This window comes from Haliotis cracherodii, unplaced genomic scaffold (assembly GCF_022045235.1).
Source record: "Haliotis cracherodii isolate W230 unplaced genomic scaffold, xgHalCrac1.p SCAF_4, whole genome shotgun sequence".
In the NCBI taxonomy this organism is placed as follows: Eukaryota; Metazoa; Mollusca; class Gastropoda; order Lepetellida; family Haliotidae; genus Haliotis; species Haliotis cracherodii.
The window spans coordinates 15,829,628-15,849,117 of NW_027266297.1; the positions used below are offsets into that span (position 1 = coordinate 15,829,628).

At 42.3% G+C, this 19,490-nt stretch overlaps 3 protein-coding genes across 3 annotated transcripts; all 3 read left to right on the top strand.

Annotated features, from left to right (window-relative positions):
- The first annotated feature begins 2,412 nt into the window (after positions 1-2,412).
- LOC139479970 (dynein light chain Tctex-type 5-like) lies at positions 2,413-5,763 on the top strand. The gene is made up of 2 exons (XM_071262923.1): positions 2,413-2,757; positions 5,548-5,763. The coding sequence occupies exons 1-2, from the start codon at positions 2,413-2,415 to the stop codon at positions 5,761-5,763; spliced, it is 561 nt and encodes a 186-aa protein (XP_071119024.1).
- A 7,317-nt stretch (positions 5,764-13,080) lies between these two features.
- Positions 13,081-13,698, top strand: LOC139480468 (dynein light chain Tctex-type 5-like). The gene has a single exon (XM_071263552.1). The coding sequence runs from the start codon at positions 13,081-13,083 to the stop codon at positions 13,696-13,698; it is 618 nt and encodes a 205-aa protein (XP_071119653.1).
- Positions 13,699-18,601: 4,903 nt separating this feature from the next.
- LOC139480372 (dynein light chain Tctex-type protein 2B-like) lies at positions 18,602-19,216 on the top strand. The gene has a single exon (XM_071263437.1). The coding sequence runs from the start codon at positions 18,602-18,604 to the stop codon at positions 19,214-19,216; it is 615 nt and encodes a 204-aa protein (XP_071119538.1).
- The last annotated feature ends 274 nt before the right edge of the window (positions 19,217-19,490 follow it).

The following is a 19,490-nucleotide window of genomic DNA, read 5'->3' on the forward strand; positions in this document are numbered from 1 at the left end:
GTTTTGTTTGTTGTTTAATGTCTGGAACAGACAATCCAGTGATTGAGCATCGACCCACGCAATTGGGATACGATGGCATGCATCAACCAAGTGAGCGAGCTTCACCACCCGATCCTATTAGTCGCCTCTTACGACAAGCATTGTCGCCTTTTATGGCAAGCATCGGTTGCTGAAGACCTATTCTACCCCGGATCTTCACGTGTCTCATTAACCCGTATTGAAAACAATTAGAGTATTCCCGATACTGCTCTAGTAGTATTTATTAAAACGTCTGTCAGTGTCAGTGAATTCATTCCGAATTTCTATACATAGTTTGTTTGACATGTTTTACCTTAAGTTAATAACGTGACGAATCGAAGTACATGGTTGTCGAAGGCAGGTGATGATCCCCATTGACAATTATCATATTATACATGTATATAGCGCACTTATCCGGGTGACCCGTGAAGATCCGGGGTAGAATAGGTCTTCACCAACCCATGCTTGCCGTAAAAGGTGACTATGCTTGTCGTAAGAGGCGACTAACAGAATCGGGTGGTCAGACTCGCTGACTTGGTTGATACAAGTCATCGTATCCCATGATGCTCATGATGTCAATCACTGGATTGTCTGGTCCAGACTCGATTATTTACAGACCGCCGTCATATAGCTGGAATATTGCTGATGTGCTCCGTTAAACAACAAACAAACTTTTCCAGGTTTAAGTGCGGTTTATTTGTTACCCAACCAGCGGATCCGAATGTCTTCCAGTTATCATTTTGTCCTCCCTGGGGAGTATACAACCACTATTGCTGATGGGCGCTAGAGGGTTGTTACATCCGCCTCACATAACGGGCATCCACTCCCTGTTAAGTGAACGGAGGCACACTTGAACGGAATCACTTGGCCAGGGCTAACCACAGGTATTGACAAGTGCGTTCCGGGTGTATGAACGTATTCGTGTTTCTTTTGATTGCACAGGATAAACGTACTGTACATGAAGGGGCAGAGATAACACCATAAAGACCTGTCAACATTGTTGGTTCATTGGCTGAATAACAAACCGGTCAGTAGCGGGATTCGATCTCAGGACCTGGTCTTGGATGGGAAGACAAATTCTAATCTATGACCTACTTCATGTTCCAAAAAACGGCTTGCACAGTGCGAAATAAGATAAGACGATGTTCTATGTATAGCATAGGACTGATACGTTGTAACACTTTTGGATCCCTTTATGTACATTTACCATTTAACGGACCCGCCAAATTGTCATGATTTCTTTTTCCTGTCATTATGTTGACATCTTCTGTCACTGGTATCAGTTTTCAGTTCCTAATGTAATTTTGTTTGTTGTTTAACGCCGCACTCAGCAATATTTCAGCTAAATGGCGGCGGTATGTAAATAATCGAGTCTGACAAATGCTGTCATGGAAAATAGACATTTCATTTATGCCAATTTACATTATTTGAACGAAGAATATACCCCGCACTAGGTGACATACTATTCAGCTCAAATACCCCAATCAATTCTTCAAATCTCAACCATCTTATCACACGCAATCAGCGCACGCAAGAACGGTATCGATAACTATTCAACAATATTTTCACAGCTTTTTGTCAATAGCATACACACATTTACACCACAATCAAAGTTTGAAACCGTACAGGCTTCTATAACCCCAATACCACCAGTTTTGTAAATTGGGCCACATATCCAAGGGGGAGTAACTCTTTGTCTTCTCGCGACCAGACAGATCAGTCGGCAAACAATAGCCCTGTTACTAGGGCCCATAATGCATGGGTGCTTTGATATATCCGCTTACTGGGTTATGGAACCTAAAGCCTTCAGTCGAAATCCACCATAAACAGAGCAAAGCGTTAAAACCGATTTGCTGGTAGACAATAGCGAGTATATTTGAGAACAATAGGCAGATTTAGGTGTAGCCTGGTCGCCTGTTGGCCTAACTGCAATCATGATTATTGCGTGTCCGAGGGGTCACTTGAGTTCAGAAAGTGTTGACGTACCTTCATTGGTGTGACGCTGTTTGTGGTCAGGAGATTTAGAGTTTGGAAGAAGGGACACCAATCGTGAAAATAGAGTTCTGTCTATTGGAATCATACTTGAAATGGAACTGCTGTGTTAGTTGTGGTCGTTCGGGATATTTGTACAGTGAAGGTGAAAAATGATTCTTTAACTCACTTCATACTCAGGGTACACCGTCAATGTCTTCCACGGAATAGCGTAAACTGGTTTAAATTTTGATAGTATTTACAACAGAGATTTAATCAAGGATAACGAGCTGTTAACAGACCTCTTTTAGGACAGGTCTTGAAGCCACCATTGCGAAAACGCTTCGTGATCAGGAGAGACCCTAATACGTAAGTCATTAACGTTGTGTTGGCGGACAGGGAACGTGTGGAGACAGATTCAAAATGGCGCGCAGACAGTCTATCATGCAGAATGACCTGATGGGGTTACCTAGTCCCCACCCAGGGGATGACAGGAGGAAGAGCTTGTTCCCCATCCTCTCCAACCACAGACGCAGCAGCGTGGCGGGGGGCGTCGCTGGATTCCTGGCGGCTAAGAGGTTCAAGAAGACTGCGCTAAAGACAGAAGGTTCCCCTAACCAGATCCAGGTCAACTATGAGCCGACCTACAGAATGGACCCCAAGGTCAAGTTCACCGTCGTCACTGTTCACAAGATGTTGAAGGAGATACTGGATGAGAGGTTGGATGGGTTCAAATACAACCCCAAGTTCTGCGTGACTATGACTCAGGTAGGGATGCTAGAATGATATATGATTGTGTACATGCCGCCATAAGTCATCCCTTTCGAAATTGATAAGAGAGAGACCTGTATTCAATTCTGGTGCATTATGTTATCCAGTTCATATGCTGAATCATATTATATGATCGTGCATGTTTTTCGTGGTTGGATTTTTTTCAAAATGTGTTTATTTTTCTATTAACACCTTATTAGAAATTTACATTTCAATATTCACAGACCCGTGAAGATCCGGGGTAGGGTAGGCCTTCGGCGAACCATGCCTGCCGTAAAAGGCGACTATGCTTGTCGTAAAAGGCGACTAACGGGATCGGGTGGTCAGGTTCGCTGACTTTGTTGAATTGCGTGGATCGATGCTCATGATGTCAATCAATGGATTGCCTGTTCCACACTCGATTATTTTACAGACCACATGGTAGTAACAATGCATTCACATAGGGTGCCAAGGTGCAGCATATATTCAATATTTATATTCTGTTTCACAACACTCAGTATTTCTGCACTAGCGGGGTAATTTGTGGAAACCACTTACCCACAGTATATATTACCAATAGGCTTTTGTCTAGATGGTCGTGCATGTTATTTTGCCGCTCCATTAGCGTACTTTTTCGAATTGGAATATTGCTGAGTGCGGCGTTAAACAACAAACAAACTTATTCGAATATCTTAAGACGACAAATTACATAATCAAAATAGCAGGTATATTCGGTGACAAATATGTCTCACGTTGTACCTCAAAATTTGGCTGACAAATCACGTCACGTCAGATTCATATCATCTTCCCGAGGCAAGGGAGTTAACTGACTTTAAAAGTCCAGTTTCCACCCTTGCCGAACTAAGCTTGAATTCCTCGGCTCGATCGTAGCGCCACCAGTGGCTATTACCAGTTATGTCCCTTCTGAGCCTCTCCCATGGACCAATCAGATACCACCTCTCGTGTCACTTGCATTTACTTCAAGCAAAATGGCGGCGCCAAGTCAGGGCGATCTGATCGATAATCAAGATCTATACAGTATATATTGTGATAAAACAGGTCTTACATCGCGAAATGCATCGATTCACGTGAGCACCTTGATTAAACACAGGAAACGATTTGGAAAATATCTGTTGACAACGACTTAGCGGTGCACATGCTTTGCAAATCCTGCAATCGACCGAAATCTGCACGACAGTGCGCGAATTTGATAGGACTATGCATAGACTCGTTAGTCCAGGCAAAATGTAACTCCATAATACCAGCCTAGTTCGGCAAGGATGGAAACTGGACTTTTATAATTGTCAGTTAACTCTCTTGCCTCGGGAAGATGGATTCATATAGGAATGTGTGAGTGTGTGAATGTTTAAAGCGGTATTCAGCAATATTCCAGTCAGCAAATAATCAGCTAGGACTGAGCCAGGAAAAAACTGTTTATGATAACATAAGCAACGATCCACGCCTCAGGCAACATTTACACAAACCCATTAAGGTTTCACAGTGTAAGCACCCACTTCTCAATAGCTAGGTCTCCTAATCAGGATGCAGACAGATAGAACGTCCTAAACAGGGACAACATAGGATTCGAACCCTTGAACTACGTATCCTGTCACGGTGAGGTGAAATGGGGTATAGCGTCGCCTTCTCAATCGTTGGGTGTCATATACTAAGGATGCTGACAGATCAAGAATCCTAATAAGGGACAATTTAGGATTCGTATCCTGTCACGGTGAGGTGAAATGGGTTTAATGTCGCATTCAAGATTATTGCACTTATACACGTGTGTGTGTGTGTGTGTGGCTTCTTGTACTAGTCTCAACTAATGCCGATTGTATAGTGCTAGCCTACTGAGATACCATGTCACATGTTACAGCAACATGAATACCCCACTCAGACACAGAACACTGACTCCAAGCCGACAAGTCCTTGTTTTGGCCCTCTAATGCCGAGCATCAGGCAGGGTAACAACAAATACTATCTTTCAACGTCTTTTGGTATGACGCGGCCGGGGATCGAACCCCCGACCGCCCACTCTCTGGGCACATGCTATATCACCAGACCTTGGAGGGTACAGCCCCGCACAACGCACTGCGCGCCTTATGGCAATGGACCACCCTCTGCTTGGAAAAGGAGAAACCTTCTTATATGATATCTGCTTCTTTTCTTGGTACCTTGTCTAATGTTCCACCATGATACATCTTCTCGAGGCAAGTGAGTTAACTGACTATAAAAGTCCAGTTTCCACCCTTGCCGAACTAGGCTGGTATTATGGAGTTACATTTTGGCTGGACTAACGAGCCTATGCATAGTCCAATCAAAATCGCGCACCGAAATCGAAATCCGGTTCGTAGAGTGTCATGCAGATTCCGGTCGACTGCAGGATTTGCAAAGCATGTGCACCGCTAACTCGTCGTCAACAGATATTTTCTAAATCTTTTCATGTTTTAAATCAAGGTGCTCACGTGACTTGATGCACTTCGCGATGTAACTCGTTTTATCACAATATAGATCTTGATTATCGATCAGATCGTCTTGACTGGGCGCCACCGTTTTGTTTGAAACAAATGCAAGTGATACGAGAGGTTAAATCTGATTGGTCAATAGGAGAGGCATAGAAAGGACATAACTCGCAATAGCCACTGGTGGCGCTATGATCGAGCCCAGGAATTCCAGCCTAGTTCGGCAAGGGTGGAAACTGGACTTTCAAAGTCAGTAAACTGTCTTGCCTCGGTAAGATGCCATGATACGGCTATACCTTCAGTGGGATCAACTACTAGTATCTATAACACATATACGTATCTTCTCCAGGTGCTGACTGACGAAATCAAGGACCGCATGAAACAGATGAGCTGGGACCGATACAAGCTTGTGGTGTTGGTCATCCTGGGGGAGAGGAAAGACCAGGATGTCATGGTCACCAGCAGGTGCGCCTGGGACCCCAAGGTTGACAGCTACGCCTCCTACACTTTCACCAACAAGACCCTGTTCTGTACAGCCTCCGCCTACGGTATCTACACGGAATAGAGTACACATAAACTGCTGATGTCATCTGTTTGTGGGCAGTAGGAGAACTACGACATTCTTCTCTGCCATTATTCATCGCCGAGGATATCACAATACTATGTGTCATCGGGTTGAAGAAAAGAGAACAAATATGTTAATGTGCAAGTGTCTGAGGGCAACTGGACTCGTGTCTGAACATATCTTCGGTACTTTGTGGACAGTAATGACAGTGATATATAACCAGTTAATGGTGTATGCTCGACTGACATTCCCTGGAAGCAATGTACAGCGGCACAAGATACTATATATCTGAGTACATTTCAACATAATACGTATCTGGTACCCTGGGTATGCCCATCCGTATTCTGTATACAATATGGCCATATAAGAGAGGAATAGGTGCGCATGTATGTGATTTGCATTGGGGTGAGGTGGGGATAGGGGTGAGGTGGGGATAGGGGTGTTTTTCAGAACAATCTATTTCTCCCTAGTTGTATCCAACAAACTATTGATTTACTTGGCAAAAGGAATGGCTTTGGGTAATTTCCACAAAATAAACTATTCATGTTTTTTTTACCTTTGCCGACAAAACTATTCATTGGGACATATTTCTGAACAAACTATTCATTTGAATAATCTACACCCCACCCTCTTGAAATCGGATACTCCCGAAGAGCATGTAGCCAGCATGGATATATCTATTATTTGTTTTATGTATTATGTATTATGTATATAGTCTGTAGTATGGTATATGAGTACTGCCAGCTCAGCAAATTTGCAGCCATTCGCAGCTGACAAGAGGAAAATCTGTATTATACTACTCAGAAGTACTATGTTAACTGCTGTGAAATCTTTCATATTACTGTAGTTACTGTCAAGCCATAACAGATCAACTATCGTAATATGAAGACTCGGGTGGTCCTTAATTTAGTTAGTAGTATCCTCATACATAACGCTATACGATAACTCCATTACATGCATTAATACAGACGAGGTATTAAGAGTATCTTTGAAATGTAAACATTCAAATAACGTCAAATAACATGAATTCTAGCCACAACTAGATCGCGTGTGTTGATGCCATGTTACATAAAACATTCAAAGTGTATGTGGTTGTTTACTTGTTGTCTCTATCGGAAGAAGGGTTAATGGGTAAAGTATTATATAGACAAGCTGGAGACAACTTCCCGTGGTAGAATTCGAACCACGGACCTTCTGTTCAAAGGTCGGACGCCTTGTATCCATGACCAAAGAGTGAGTGAGTGAGTGAGTGAGTATGGTTTTACGCCGCTTTTAGCAATATTCCAGCAATATCACGGCGGGGGACACCAGAAATGGGCTTCACACATTGTACCCATGTCGGGAATCGAACCCGGGTCTTCGGCGTGACGAGCGAACGCTTTAACCACTAGGCTACCCGACCGCCCCCATGACCAAAGAGGTTACCCCTGTCAGCAAGCTGACATGGTAAGGGTTTCATCTATGGGGTGACTCCACGACAAAATACGAAATACGCGAAAATACGACAAACCAATCAGAATGCGTGCATGATTTCAGGTTCTTCGTCAAAGAATCCGTCAGAAATATTTTTTGATTTAACATATGTCTTGCACCAAAAGTATACCCAAGACACAGTTAAATATGTTCAATCATATTGTATAATTCCACATCTCCCGACGTGATTTAAATTGCATCTGAAATATATATAATATATGAGGAAATATATGTGAACCATTACGCAACGAGTTGACAATTGTTTTAGGTATGCCCGTTTGCGCTAAGACGGAACCCGGTCGCAAAAATGGACATGAGAGGGGCACGAGTCACTGTGCGGCTTGACCCGGAATAACACGAGTTGGTCACGAATGTCAAAATCAGTGTCTATCTCTTGCTTCAGTTGTATTAATATTTGAAACGGAAGAGTGAGTGAGTTAAAATTTAACGTCGCATCGGCATTATTTCAGCCATATTGCGACTTGAAACGGAAGAGACTTCCCATGGCCATAGTACTGCCATACATTCTCGGTCATCTGTTAGACATTCCAGAATTTAATTTGTTAAGTTTTCAAATTTTGAATAGAGAATTTTGTCAAAATATTTTACAAGCGTAGTCTGGAATGGAAGTCCCAGTTTGAAACTAGTTTCGTAAAGCTCAAGAATGCTGATTTCTGATTGGCCAATGTTCACTTTTTGTTAGACTAAGTCATTTCATTGGTCTATCAAAGTTCGCGGAAGTCGTTCTGACCTGACCCGAAAAGGGATGTCCGCATATCTTTGTTCATCGGTAATGAATACTAAGATCTGGTTTAATTACACTGGCACATCCCTGGCCACTAACTACTGTACTGAGACTTATTTCATCAAATGTTATAACATTCCCGTGATGGTATTCGAACCACGGACCTTCCGAGGTAAGGGAGTTAACCGACTATAAAAGACTTTTATAGACAGTTAAGTCCCTTGGCTCGGGAAGATAACGGTCCGACGCCTTGCACACATGACCAATGAGGTTAACCCCGTCTACAAGGTGACCCATTTCATGTGTTTAGTGAAATTTGATTATCACGTTTCTCTAATCGAGTGAAAGTTTAGAATAGGAGATATTTTCACGAGTGGCCGTCAGGAGATGAGAGAAAACGTATTATTTCACGAAGACACATGAAATATCCTATTTATTGCATACTTTTCGTGTAGTCAATCGGAATTTAATTAATTTCATTACAAAAGTAAAACATTGAAACGTAAATTCTCCCTACCTTACACCCAGTGACGTCTTAAGCATGAGTTCCATGTTTGCAAAATCTTAAAAAATATAAAAACAAAAATAACCATAATAACTGAGGTCACTAAACCTCTTTATCACAGATTTGGATATGATTGTATACGAATAAACTTCCAAAAAAGAAACTGGGATAACAAACGACAAGAAGAGATATTAATATCATAAATTACCATTTGTCATTATTTTGTCTTGATAATGAGGAACTAACGTAAAAATGAAGTCAACAGTTTGTGTACGGGCTAGCCAATTACGTTAAGGAAGGCAGTTTGCGGGGAGGTAACTCTTGTATGACAATAGTTCCGCCGAACTTCCGAAAACTGAAGCATGAAATAAAATTCTGTAAATCTCATAAATCATTTTAGACAATATTACCTGAGACAGAAGGCAAAAACGTATGAAACGCCAAAATCACGACTTCAATCTTCGATTATCCAGAGTACCATATCTCCATTCCATTATGAAAAGGACGATATAACAACAAGCTGGATATATTGTATATATTTATGTAATGGGATAATAAATATGTTTTGGACAGCCACATGCTCATGGCACAAAGTATATAAACTGACGACCGAAAGAAACTCTACCGTAGTTTTAAATCACACTAGTTTAAAAAACACAAAAGATAGATGCGTGAAGTAAATTGTATTGAAAAGGTCAAAATCCCAATGAAATCAACATATAAATTGACAGTCATATTGCATCGATATTGGCAGGACACTTGCCCCAATTGAGGTGGGGTGGCAAGCTTTCAACGTCGGAGAAGACGTCCTTCTGTCAGCCACGTCGCTGTTAACGACGTACAGTCCGGGCCCATCTTAATCTCTGACGACAATAGCTGTCCACCGTAAGGTCTGTGAGCCCTAATTCCTTAAGCCCTGACCCGACTGGCCACTGTCTGGCGACTTATCATATGCCCATAGGTATTTGTCGTTGATGACGTCACTGTCAGGATTCGATTCCATAGATGCCAAGTACGCATGTACCGGTTTTCATTGGGCATAGTTACCCTGGGTCTACCTCTTCTTGACCTGTCTGGTTCCTGTCCGGTCTGTCTGTAACGTTGCATCAGGTTAGTTACAGCAACACGGGGGCAACCATACGTTCTAGCTCGGGTGTCAGTCTTGGCGCTTGTTTGTTTTTATCAGTGAGTGTCTCACATGCAATCGATTCATATACCCTTATCGGTTTCGGCTGCACAAGCGGCACTTGTTTTTCATATTTTTGTTTGTTTGTTTGTTGTTTAACGCCACACACAGCTATATTCCAGCTATATGACGGCGGTCTGTAAATAATAGTCTGCACCAGACAATCCAGTGATTGATATCATGAGTATTGATCCAAGCAATTGGGATACATTGACATGCATCAACCAAGTCAGCGAGCTGTCAGCACCCGATCCCGTTAGTCGTTATTTGAAACTTTCTGCCTTGAGCACTGCTGTGTTCGGACAATGTGTTTTGCATTGATTTAGTTTAAGCTTGTGTTCGTAAATTTTTGAAATTTCATATTTAAAGTGGTAAAGTTTCTTTTGACCGTCAGTTTGTTATTGCGTGATTTAAAGTATGTGATTTTACAGGCGCATCACTACTGTCTGCCTGGGACAGCGCAAGGTACCTCCTAATCCCTGTTGACGGGAAAAGGTTACGTTGAGGGCCGCAATAAGCATATTGGCAGCTTTATAAAAACCTCAAAGAGTCAGTGGATCGTAGCATGGTACTACGGCACGCCATCGGTTAGATCCCACAATGAAACCACAAATTGGCCATAGTCCTTCCAAATAGGTTCTTATCTCCCCTTTTGTGTATTATCTCCCTTTATTAGGGCCACTTCAAGCTCCTTCCCAGCGCGTGACACCTTCGTTACACTCTCGGTAGTATAGAGAGCTCCGCGAACGGGCTATCGCTGTGAGGAGCTTGGGGCCACTTCCGGAGATGTTTTATGTTCAAAATGGCCACACACAGTGTTCGCTGGGGAAACCAGGTTTTTGTATTTGCTCCACTGGGACGGCCTCTAGTTCACTGTCAGCCTTACAAATTTTAAGGATGGGTTTAAACTTTGTCCCCAGAGTTTGTAGCTAGTCCTGCTTGAACAAAACAAACATGTCTATTTTGTTTACATTTCCATTTAGTTGCAAAATGTAATTTTGTTTGTTTGTTGTTTAAAGACGCATGTTTGCCGTAGGAGACGACTAACGGGATCTGGTGGTCAGGCTCGCTGTTTGATGCATGTCACCGTATCCCAATTGCGTAGATCGATGCTCATGATATCAATCACTGGATTTTCTGGTCCAGACTCGATTATTTAGAGACCGCCGTCACATAGCTGGAATATTGCTGTGTGTGGCGTTAAACAATAAACAAAAAAACAAATAATCGAGTCTGGACCGGACAACCCAGTGGGTTACAAGATGAGCATCGATCTACACAATTGGTTACCATGACCTGCAATGAATAAAGTCACCTAGCCTGACCACCAGATCAGTTTAGTCGCGTCTTTATACGATAAGCACAGGTTGCTTGGGACTTATACTCTTAGTCTTAAACAGAACCCAAAGGGTCAAACATTTTTTTATTGTTATGTTTCGGTTGCATATATACTGAACCACAAAAGAAACGTCACCACAAGTAACATTGCATGAAAAGTTGTCATTTAAATATCTGAGTAATTTTGTCACAATTTCTGAAAGTTAACATTTAATTTACCTTATTGGGAACAATGAAATTTGATGATAAAAAGTAAAGCAGATGACAATAAAACCCATCGCCCAAACGCATCACGGCACCGGCATGGTAACCCGATGCATGTGAGCTCCGCAAGAAATCAGCGGCACCAAGCCCTTGGACGATTGCAAGCAGGACAAAGCAAGTAGCCAATGCATTTCAAGTCTACGTAAGGACCATATACAGGCTCCAGCAACGGTACCAGACCACCAACACTACTTCCATGTAGTGGAAGACCAAGGGTCACTACCCGACGTCAGGATCGTCAGATTGTGCCACAGAATCTTCAAGATCGCTTTGTTACTGCTGCGTAAACTGCTCGACAGACCATGGGGATACACCAGCGACACATTAGTGCGGACACCGTGCGTCGACGATTGACGAGCAGACTTCTCCACTGTCACAGGCCACACCGAGGACCCATTCTGACACCACGTCATCGCCAGCACAGCAAGCAGTGTGGGCAACACAGCACCAGCATTGGCGCCACCAGCAGTGGAGAAGAGTCTTCCTCTCAGACGAGTGCCGTTACTGTATCTCATCACCAGAGAGAGAGAGAGTTTGGCGACGCCGTGGGGAACGTTATTCGGATGCTTGTGTTGTTGAGAGAGGTGGGGTGGTCCGAGCATCATGGTGTGGGGTTGAATGGTTGTACACAGAGGGTCGGCCCTGTGGTTTTCAAGAATTTCGGTCCAGGGAGAGGCAATGGTGTCACAGCAGCTGGGTACATTGATCAACTCTTGAGACCACACGACATACCTCATTTGGCACGTGGCCGCAACCACGAGTTTCAGCATGATAACGCCCGTGCCCACGCTGCAAGAGCAACAAGAGACTTCTTCCATCAGAATGGCATCAGAACCATGCAGTGACCTGCCCTCAATCCCGATTTAAATCCCATTAAGCACCTGTGCGACGAGATTTAAAGACAGCTGAATGACATCCGACCAAGGCCGACAACTGCAGCTGAACTGCGTCAGACGTTCCTCAGAATGTGGGCTCAAGTGCCTACGGCCTTCATCAACCGCCTCATCCATTCCATGTATCGACGTTGTACGGAGGTCATCAATGCACATGGCGGACACACATGACGTGATGCCATTTTCTCAGAGACTAGGGTTGTGTTTCACTTTAAGAACATTTGACACTTTAATTTCAACCTTGATGATCAGTTTTGCCAAGTTTCATCTTTTTAATATGTCTCAAAGTATGTTCAGTGTTTGGACAAATAAGGTTTCTCATATATCTATTCATGGTGACGTTTCTTTTGCGGTTCAGTATATTTCCATAGATATATTAACATGTACCTCAAAACAACCTACAGATGACATTCACGTCAAACTTTATGGTCCACTGACCATGTTAACACCTTAATCCGTAATCTCAAAAGGATTTATGGACGATTAATTATTCCATAAGGGATTAGCCTGTCCCAAGATATTTATTCCATTGTTGCACTGATTGATTTGGTTGCTTTTAGGTAAGTAGAAATCCAGATGTATACAAGGGCTTAAGGGTGTGTTAATCCCACGCTAACACCTTGGTACAGGGATATTTGACTATGATTGAACAATTCAGGTAGAATACCCTAAGAGAACTGTCGTGTTCGTCTGGAGCTAAAAGTACAGAATATATGAAAGAAGCTGATAATACATAACGCAGGAAGCCTCTTTGAGGAAGAAGACTCTTCAAGTGCCTTGTTTTGCCTCCTTTGCCTCCTTATGTGGAATTTGATAGTAAAAGGCGTTCGTGAATTGAAATCTGTTGAAATAGACTTGTGAAGATTCAGTAAGTGACGTTTACTTCAAATATCTATCTAACCTACTTACAAAGATGAAAGGCAAGGAGCAGAAGAAACCAGATCACGTACCTCCAAAGGTGCCAACCATTCATTTGGATTCACTGGCAGGTAAGGATGACCAACACCCAAGCGACAAATCCCGGTTAACGGTTCTTAGCCAGCAAAGTCATCGTGCAAGCAACGTTGAGTCAGCTGTGGGGTTCCTTTCCAAACGTATGTCTAGACGGTTTGGGCGGAGAATGAGCGAGAGGAAAGACAGTGCCCACGGGATGCCGCATCAGGCTCAACCGGTACCGAAGATGGAACCGACATACCAGCTAGAACCTAAAGGAACGTTCAGCTCGTGCGCAGTCGAGAAACTCGTGAAGCGCGTGCTGCACGATAACCTTGACACGATAAAGTACGATGCACATTCGTGCGGTAACCTGACACGAACCCTTGTGGATGACATCAAAGAACGTGTCAAGTCACTGAAATATGAAAGATACAAGATCGTCTGTACCGTCACCTTGGGAGAAAACAAAGGTCAAGGGGTCATGACAACAAGCAGATGTGCATGGGAACCCAAGTTTGACTCCTATGCCTCGTATACTTTGACAAACAAGAATATTTTTTGTACTGCTTGTGTTTTTGGAGTCTATGTAGACTGAAAAGTCAAATGCAATTCAATGTGTGTTTTGAATGAACTTCCGCCTGGCCTCGATCATGATCTTCAGTCTGTCAACGCCAAACACGTGCTCGCCAAGGTCAACAAAGGTTGAACGTGTACGACCCGCGTCCTTTCTTTCAGTGATATAAATGAATATTGTCAATGGGGCGTTAATTTCAGCTGACTTGATGTCTTCATAAATATGGACATATATTTGTTTTCGTCCTAAATTAAACGTTTTGTTTAAAATGTACTGAATTATTCTTTGTTAAGTATATTATCCATGGTTACATATTGTTACTCTTCGTTCCCTACTTCAGTTTTGATATAATGTGATAAATGTTGTTTGTCCTTGGAATTCAACATGGATGTATTTGCCTTCATGTCGATCAATTTCCAACAAAGGCTTATATGAGCATAAAATATAAAAGTTTTTAACGCATTTCCTTTATCATTTCTAAAATTATTTTCCAGTTTGCGTGTCCGATCTGTTTGCCAAGGGCTTCGCTTGATCTTCAGAAACCTATGCGTGTCATAAGAGGCGACTATGCTGGTCGTAAGAGGCGAGTTTAATGGGATCGAGTGGTCAGGCTCGCATGCCATCGTATCCCCATTGCGTAGGTCGATGCTCATGATGTCAATCATCAGAGTGTCCGGTCCACACTCGATTATTTACTGACTGTCGTCATAGGGTCGGAATATTGCTGAGTACGGCGTTAACAACAAACAGGCATAATCAGACCAATGTGGCTTCACCAGTAACCCAGACATGAATATACTCACAACACCTTCAACCAACCTAACACACAACATGCCACAAATTAATCACACCCATACGAAAACGCAGAGAGCCCTCCCAGCAAAACACACAAAGAAACAACCCATCCGCCATAACACACGAACAGGTACAACCCAACCAACCAGCCTAACACACACAGAATACCCCACACATTAACCACACACACACACACACACACACAGAGAATATCCCACGCATAAACCACACAGACACACACAGAATAACCCACACATTAACTACACACAGAGAAAATACCCCCCCCCCCCCCCCCCCCACACACACACACACACTCACACACAGAATATCCCACACATTAACCACACATACACAGAAACACACACGCACAGAATATCCCACACATTAACCACACAGACGCACACATAGAATATCCCACATATTAACAACACACACACACAGAATATCACACACGCGCGCGCGCGTCTTCAAGACGTTAAACCCACCTCAGTCACCGACTTCGTCTGCCATACAGAACCTGAAACGCATATATCCAATACAGCCCGTGCAAGTCTAGATAACTACAGTACAGTATCTGAAAATGAAGAAAGTCTCTGGGCTCCATTTTATTATATTTTATAAAACATTACATAATTTAAAAACATTTTTTCCTGTAAAATATGTTCATTTCAGAGACTTGATGTTAGTCTATCTCCGACTGTTTCTCAAGCAATTTATGTCCATGACGCGCCCTCACGCATAATTGTATTGAGTTACACCTTCCTAACTGCCTAAACTTAATCTCCGTTAAATTACCTCTACTTATACTACTTTCACAACAATGGAGAGCAAAAAACCAGTTACCTTTGTCAAAGCAAATTAGTGTGTGATTCTCAAGTTAATCTTAGCTTCAGCTATGATAATCCATCAAACGTCCACATTGTAAACTTGACCTCCAAAAGTCATTTTCTCCCCAGAGATAATTTCAACCTTAAAACGACTCCTTCTTATACCATCTTTGTTTTATTTAGGTCAAACGTTTTGAATTTCTCTTCCTACAATAGTTTCCAAATCAGTTGTGTCCAAAATTCAAATTAAGACATATAAGTTTACTTCTCAATGCCTAAGCATTATAGCACGCAGACGTGGCCCAGGGATGGTTGTTATTGCATTGTGCTAATGCACGGCGCATACGATTAACCCACCTATTGTGTCCTGTCTCACGGAGCAGTTGGGATTTTCCTTCGGGGGGTCTCCCGAATCAAATAAATACCAGGAACAATACAATACCACTGTTTACATACAGCATTCTGTCATGTAAACCAGTGAACGTTTGCTATGACACTCAACGCAAACAGTGTTGGCCCTTTAAACAAAAGGGGTCATACACGTATTATTGGCAGGATTCGATTGATACGCATGAAAGTGTTTGAACTAGAAATTGAAAATAAATATTTCACACTAAATCTTCTGTGTTTCATGGAGGTTTTGAGGCCAAAGAAATGATCAGTCAAAAACGTCAATACAATTTCATGGTTGATCGTGTAAAACATGGTGTTTACAGATCGAAATCGAATATCAAGGCACACCCGGGGCATTCAAACGTGTTTATATTTCACAAAGCAGTCACGATGTTGATGTATTATTAATCAATGGAGATTCATACCGTGTATCATGCCGTGATGTTCGTATTAAAATACAAGTACTGACTAGATCTCTTATTGTATGGCCAGGAGCGCTTTTAATACCGACTGAGAAGGCTCATTGTACGCTTGGTTTCCGGATAATCAAAATATTAAAAACCTCTAGTGGCGACGAGCTGTTGTCATTGGGAATGATAAAAGCGACCATGGAGGATTGACATTTAATACAAACGTACCAACATGCATTGTTAAATTGCATATGTAAATATATTTCTTGTGAATATAATGCCTATGTAAACTACCGGCCAAAATAAATTATACACTTGAAAATACGATTTGACCAAACATTTTAGGATGAAAACAGCAGCAGAAACACTGCAAACGTTAGGTCGAAATAAAACTATGATAGCCGTATCAAACAGATTAACATTGAATGACCATGTTTCGATTATTTTATTTTTAACCCATTGACCAGGGGTGTATGATTGATTTTGACGGGCAATTTACATTGTTTATTGCGTGAGTGAGTTTAGGAGTTGGATTTTACGCCGCTCCTAGCAATATTCCAGCAATATCACGGCGGGGGACACCAGTAATGGACTTCATACATTTTACCCATGTGGGGAATCGAACCCGGGTCTTCATCGGGCGAACGGACGCTTTAACCACAAGTGTTTATTGAGATGGAGCAGTCTTATCGTCGTCATTTACTGTGAACTTTGTTAGTGTGGACCCCTTTAATCCGGAAACGCCACCTACCTACGGTTAATGCTGTGAATCATTTACAACCCTAGGGTTGTAATACATGCTAGTATTCAACTTAATGAAGAACTTCCGATATAACGAATTGATCAGTAGCATCCTCGAATCTTCGTCATATCCGAAGTTAAATTAGATGTGCTTGTGCAAAGGTTGCATGGCCCCAAAGGCAGTTGTAGGAAACACGATGTATTATTTTTCTTTTGGAACTGAAATGTAAACTTACAGAAATATGTGCTTGATGCTGCCTGACTTAAGTTTCATGGTGCTTGTGAAGTTTACTATGCCTTGTCAAAGTGCTTCAGGCCAGTGAAGACACGGGTTAGAATTGGCCTTCGGCATGCTTGTCATAAGAGGCGACTATGCTGGTCGTAAGAGGCGACTAACAGGATCGGGTTGTCAGGCTCGCTGACTTGGTTGATGAATGTCATCGCTTCCCATTTGCATAGGTCGATGCTCGCGATGTAACTCAATAAACTGTCTGGTTCAGACTCGATTATTTACAGACCGGGGTCATATAGCTGGAATATCCCTTAGTGCAGCGTAAAACAACAAACAAACAAACAGTTTTATGGGGTAGCTACTTGTATGTTGTGCGAGCGTTCTCTGGTCACGGTCGATTCCCTACCGCGGTACACTATTATTAAGCCCCGCAGTGATATGACGGCGATACTCAAACAGTGACATGAACGTTTGTTAATTCACTTGCTTTGGCTTTGTTGATTTAGTATGTTTTCCAGGGTGAAATGTGTATAAATATTTACATTTCTAGAAATGTTGTTATTCCGTATTAACTCGATATATCTTTTATGCATAGAAATAGAAGATTAGACAGTGGAGTCAAACTACTTAATAGTATATTCAAGTGCCTGGACTGATTGTTTTTATAGTACACTTTTACAATAAATATAACATACTTAGACTATTTAATACCATTCCATATTTAATGTCGAAGGGGGGTATTTCACGATGGGACATAGAGCGTTATCTGGGATGGGCCAGTATTAACTTAAAGACCACTCCAACTCTATTAAAGGGCCTCACACAAAGATAAACTAAGCCAAAGGCAATTGCAGCATACACTTCAGGAGTCTATCAAGTGTGATTCTTTCAATCTTATGTACTTTAATGCCTGAGGTGAAACTTAACAAATAAAATGAGGCCCTGACCTTCCCCAGTCAATTACAGCTGCCATATTTATTGCGATTCGCACCCCTGGTCTACCGTTATATCCCCGTTTTAACGCGGAGTTTCTAGCAAGGATACGCGGTTTACGAACATTATGAGTGCTATATAAATTTCTTTGTATATATAATATTGACGTCGGATGCCGTATCTCCAAGTTAATAAGACAGCATGTTTGTTTGGTGTAGAAGTGTAATATAGAAGTAACCGCCTGTGTTTCAGCGAAAGGCAAGTGTCACCAGATTTCAATGCATTCGAATTATTCCACGACACACGTGTCTATGAATATATGGGCGCATTCAGTCGTACTTCATTGCCGCTATTCAGTGAGACAGTCAGTAGGCAAGAAAGCACATTGCTCGTAGATACTGACTTTCTGTTATTGTATTACCTGTCAAAGCCATCGTATTGATCAAACAACAATGCGAGTCATGTGATCTCGGCCTTTGGGGAGCAGACGACAGTTGTTTCTACGGTAGTCAAGCGAGAAGGACAGTTTCAGACTGTTGAGTTCCGAGACATATGAAATAACGCGTAGGATATTTTAACCAAAATTCGTGATTATGAATCGAAAAGGTTCAAGCGTCGCTTCTCTCGGAGCCCCATCCGAAAACAGAAGGATGTCTATGGCGAAAGGTTTTGGTGCCTCAAACGAAGCTTTAAGAAGGCCAAGCGTCGCCCCGAAACAGAGTGTTAGCAGTGGACCTTCTTTGGTTGGTCTCCTGGCTTCGAAACGTCTGGCCAAGAGACTGACATCGAGGTTCTTCGACAAGAGAAGAGGGCCGTTCGGTTCGCGTCTTTCTTCACAAACCCAGATCCATGTTCAGAAAGAACCAAGTTATCGAATGGAACCGCATAAGAAGTTTTCACCGGAAAGGGTTCGAGGTGTTATCGAAGAAGTTTTGGATGGGAAGCTGGAGCGTTTTAAGTATAACCCGAAGTTTTGTGCCAATATCAGCAAGGTTCTATCGGATGAAATCAAAGACAAAGTGAAACTGTTGGGGTTTGACCGTTATAAGATTATCTGCCAGGTCCATATTGGCGAAAAGAGAGAACAGAGTGTTGTCACCTGTAGCAGGTCCGTCTGGGACGACAACCTCGATAACTACGCCACCTACACCTTTCAGAACAACTACATCTTCTGCACGGGAACTGTGTTTGGTGTATACAGCGAGTGACATGGTCGCTCTGGTTCTTACATCGCCGTCCGTGATTCTGACATCAGTAAGAGAACCCAAAGGATAAACTGAACATTTGGTTTGTAGACATCGGAAAAATGTTCGGTGGGTGTCATTGAATGGAACGTTTAATGAGATATTATCAACTTTCGTCTACTTCGTATGTGTTTCAGAGAGAATTATTGAACATTTCTGTCAATTGGGTCTGATTGGTAAAATAAAATTCATATCATTCGATACATGGAACAGCGGTGAAGAAAATGCATATCTCTTC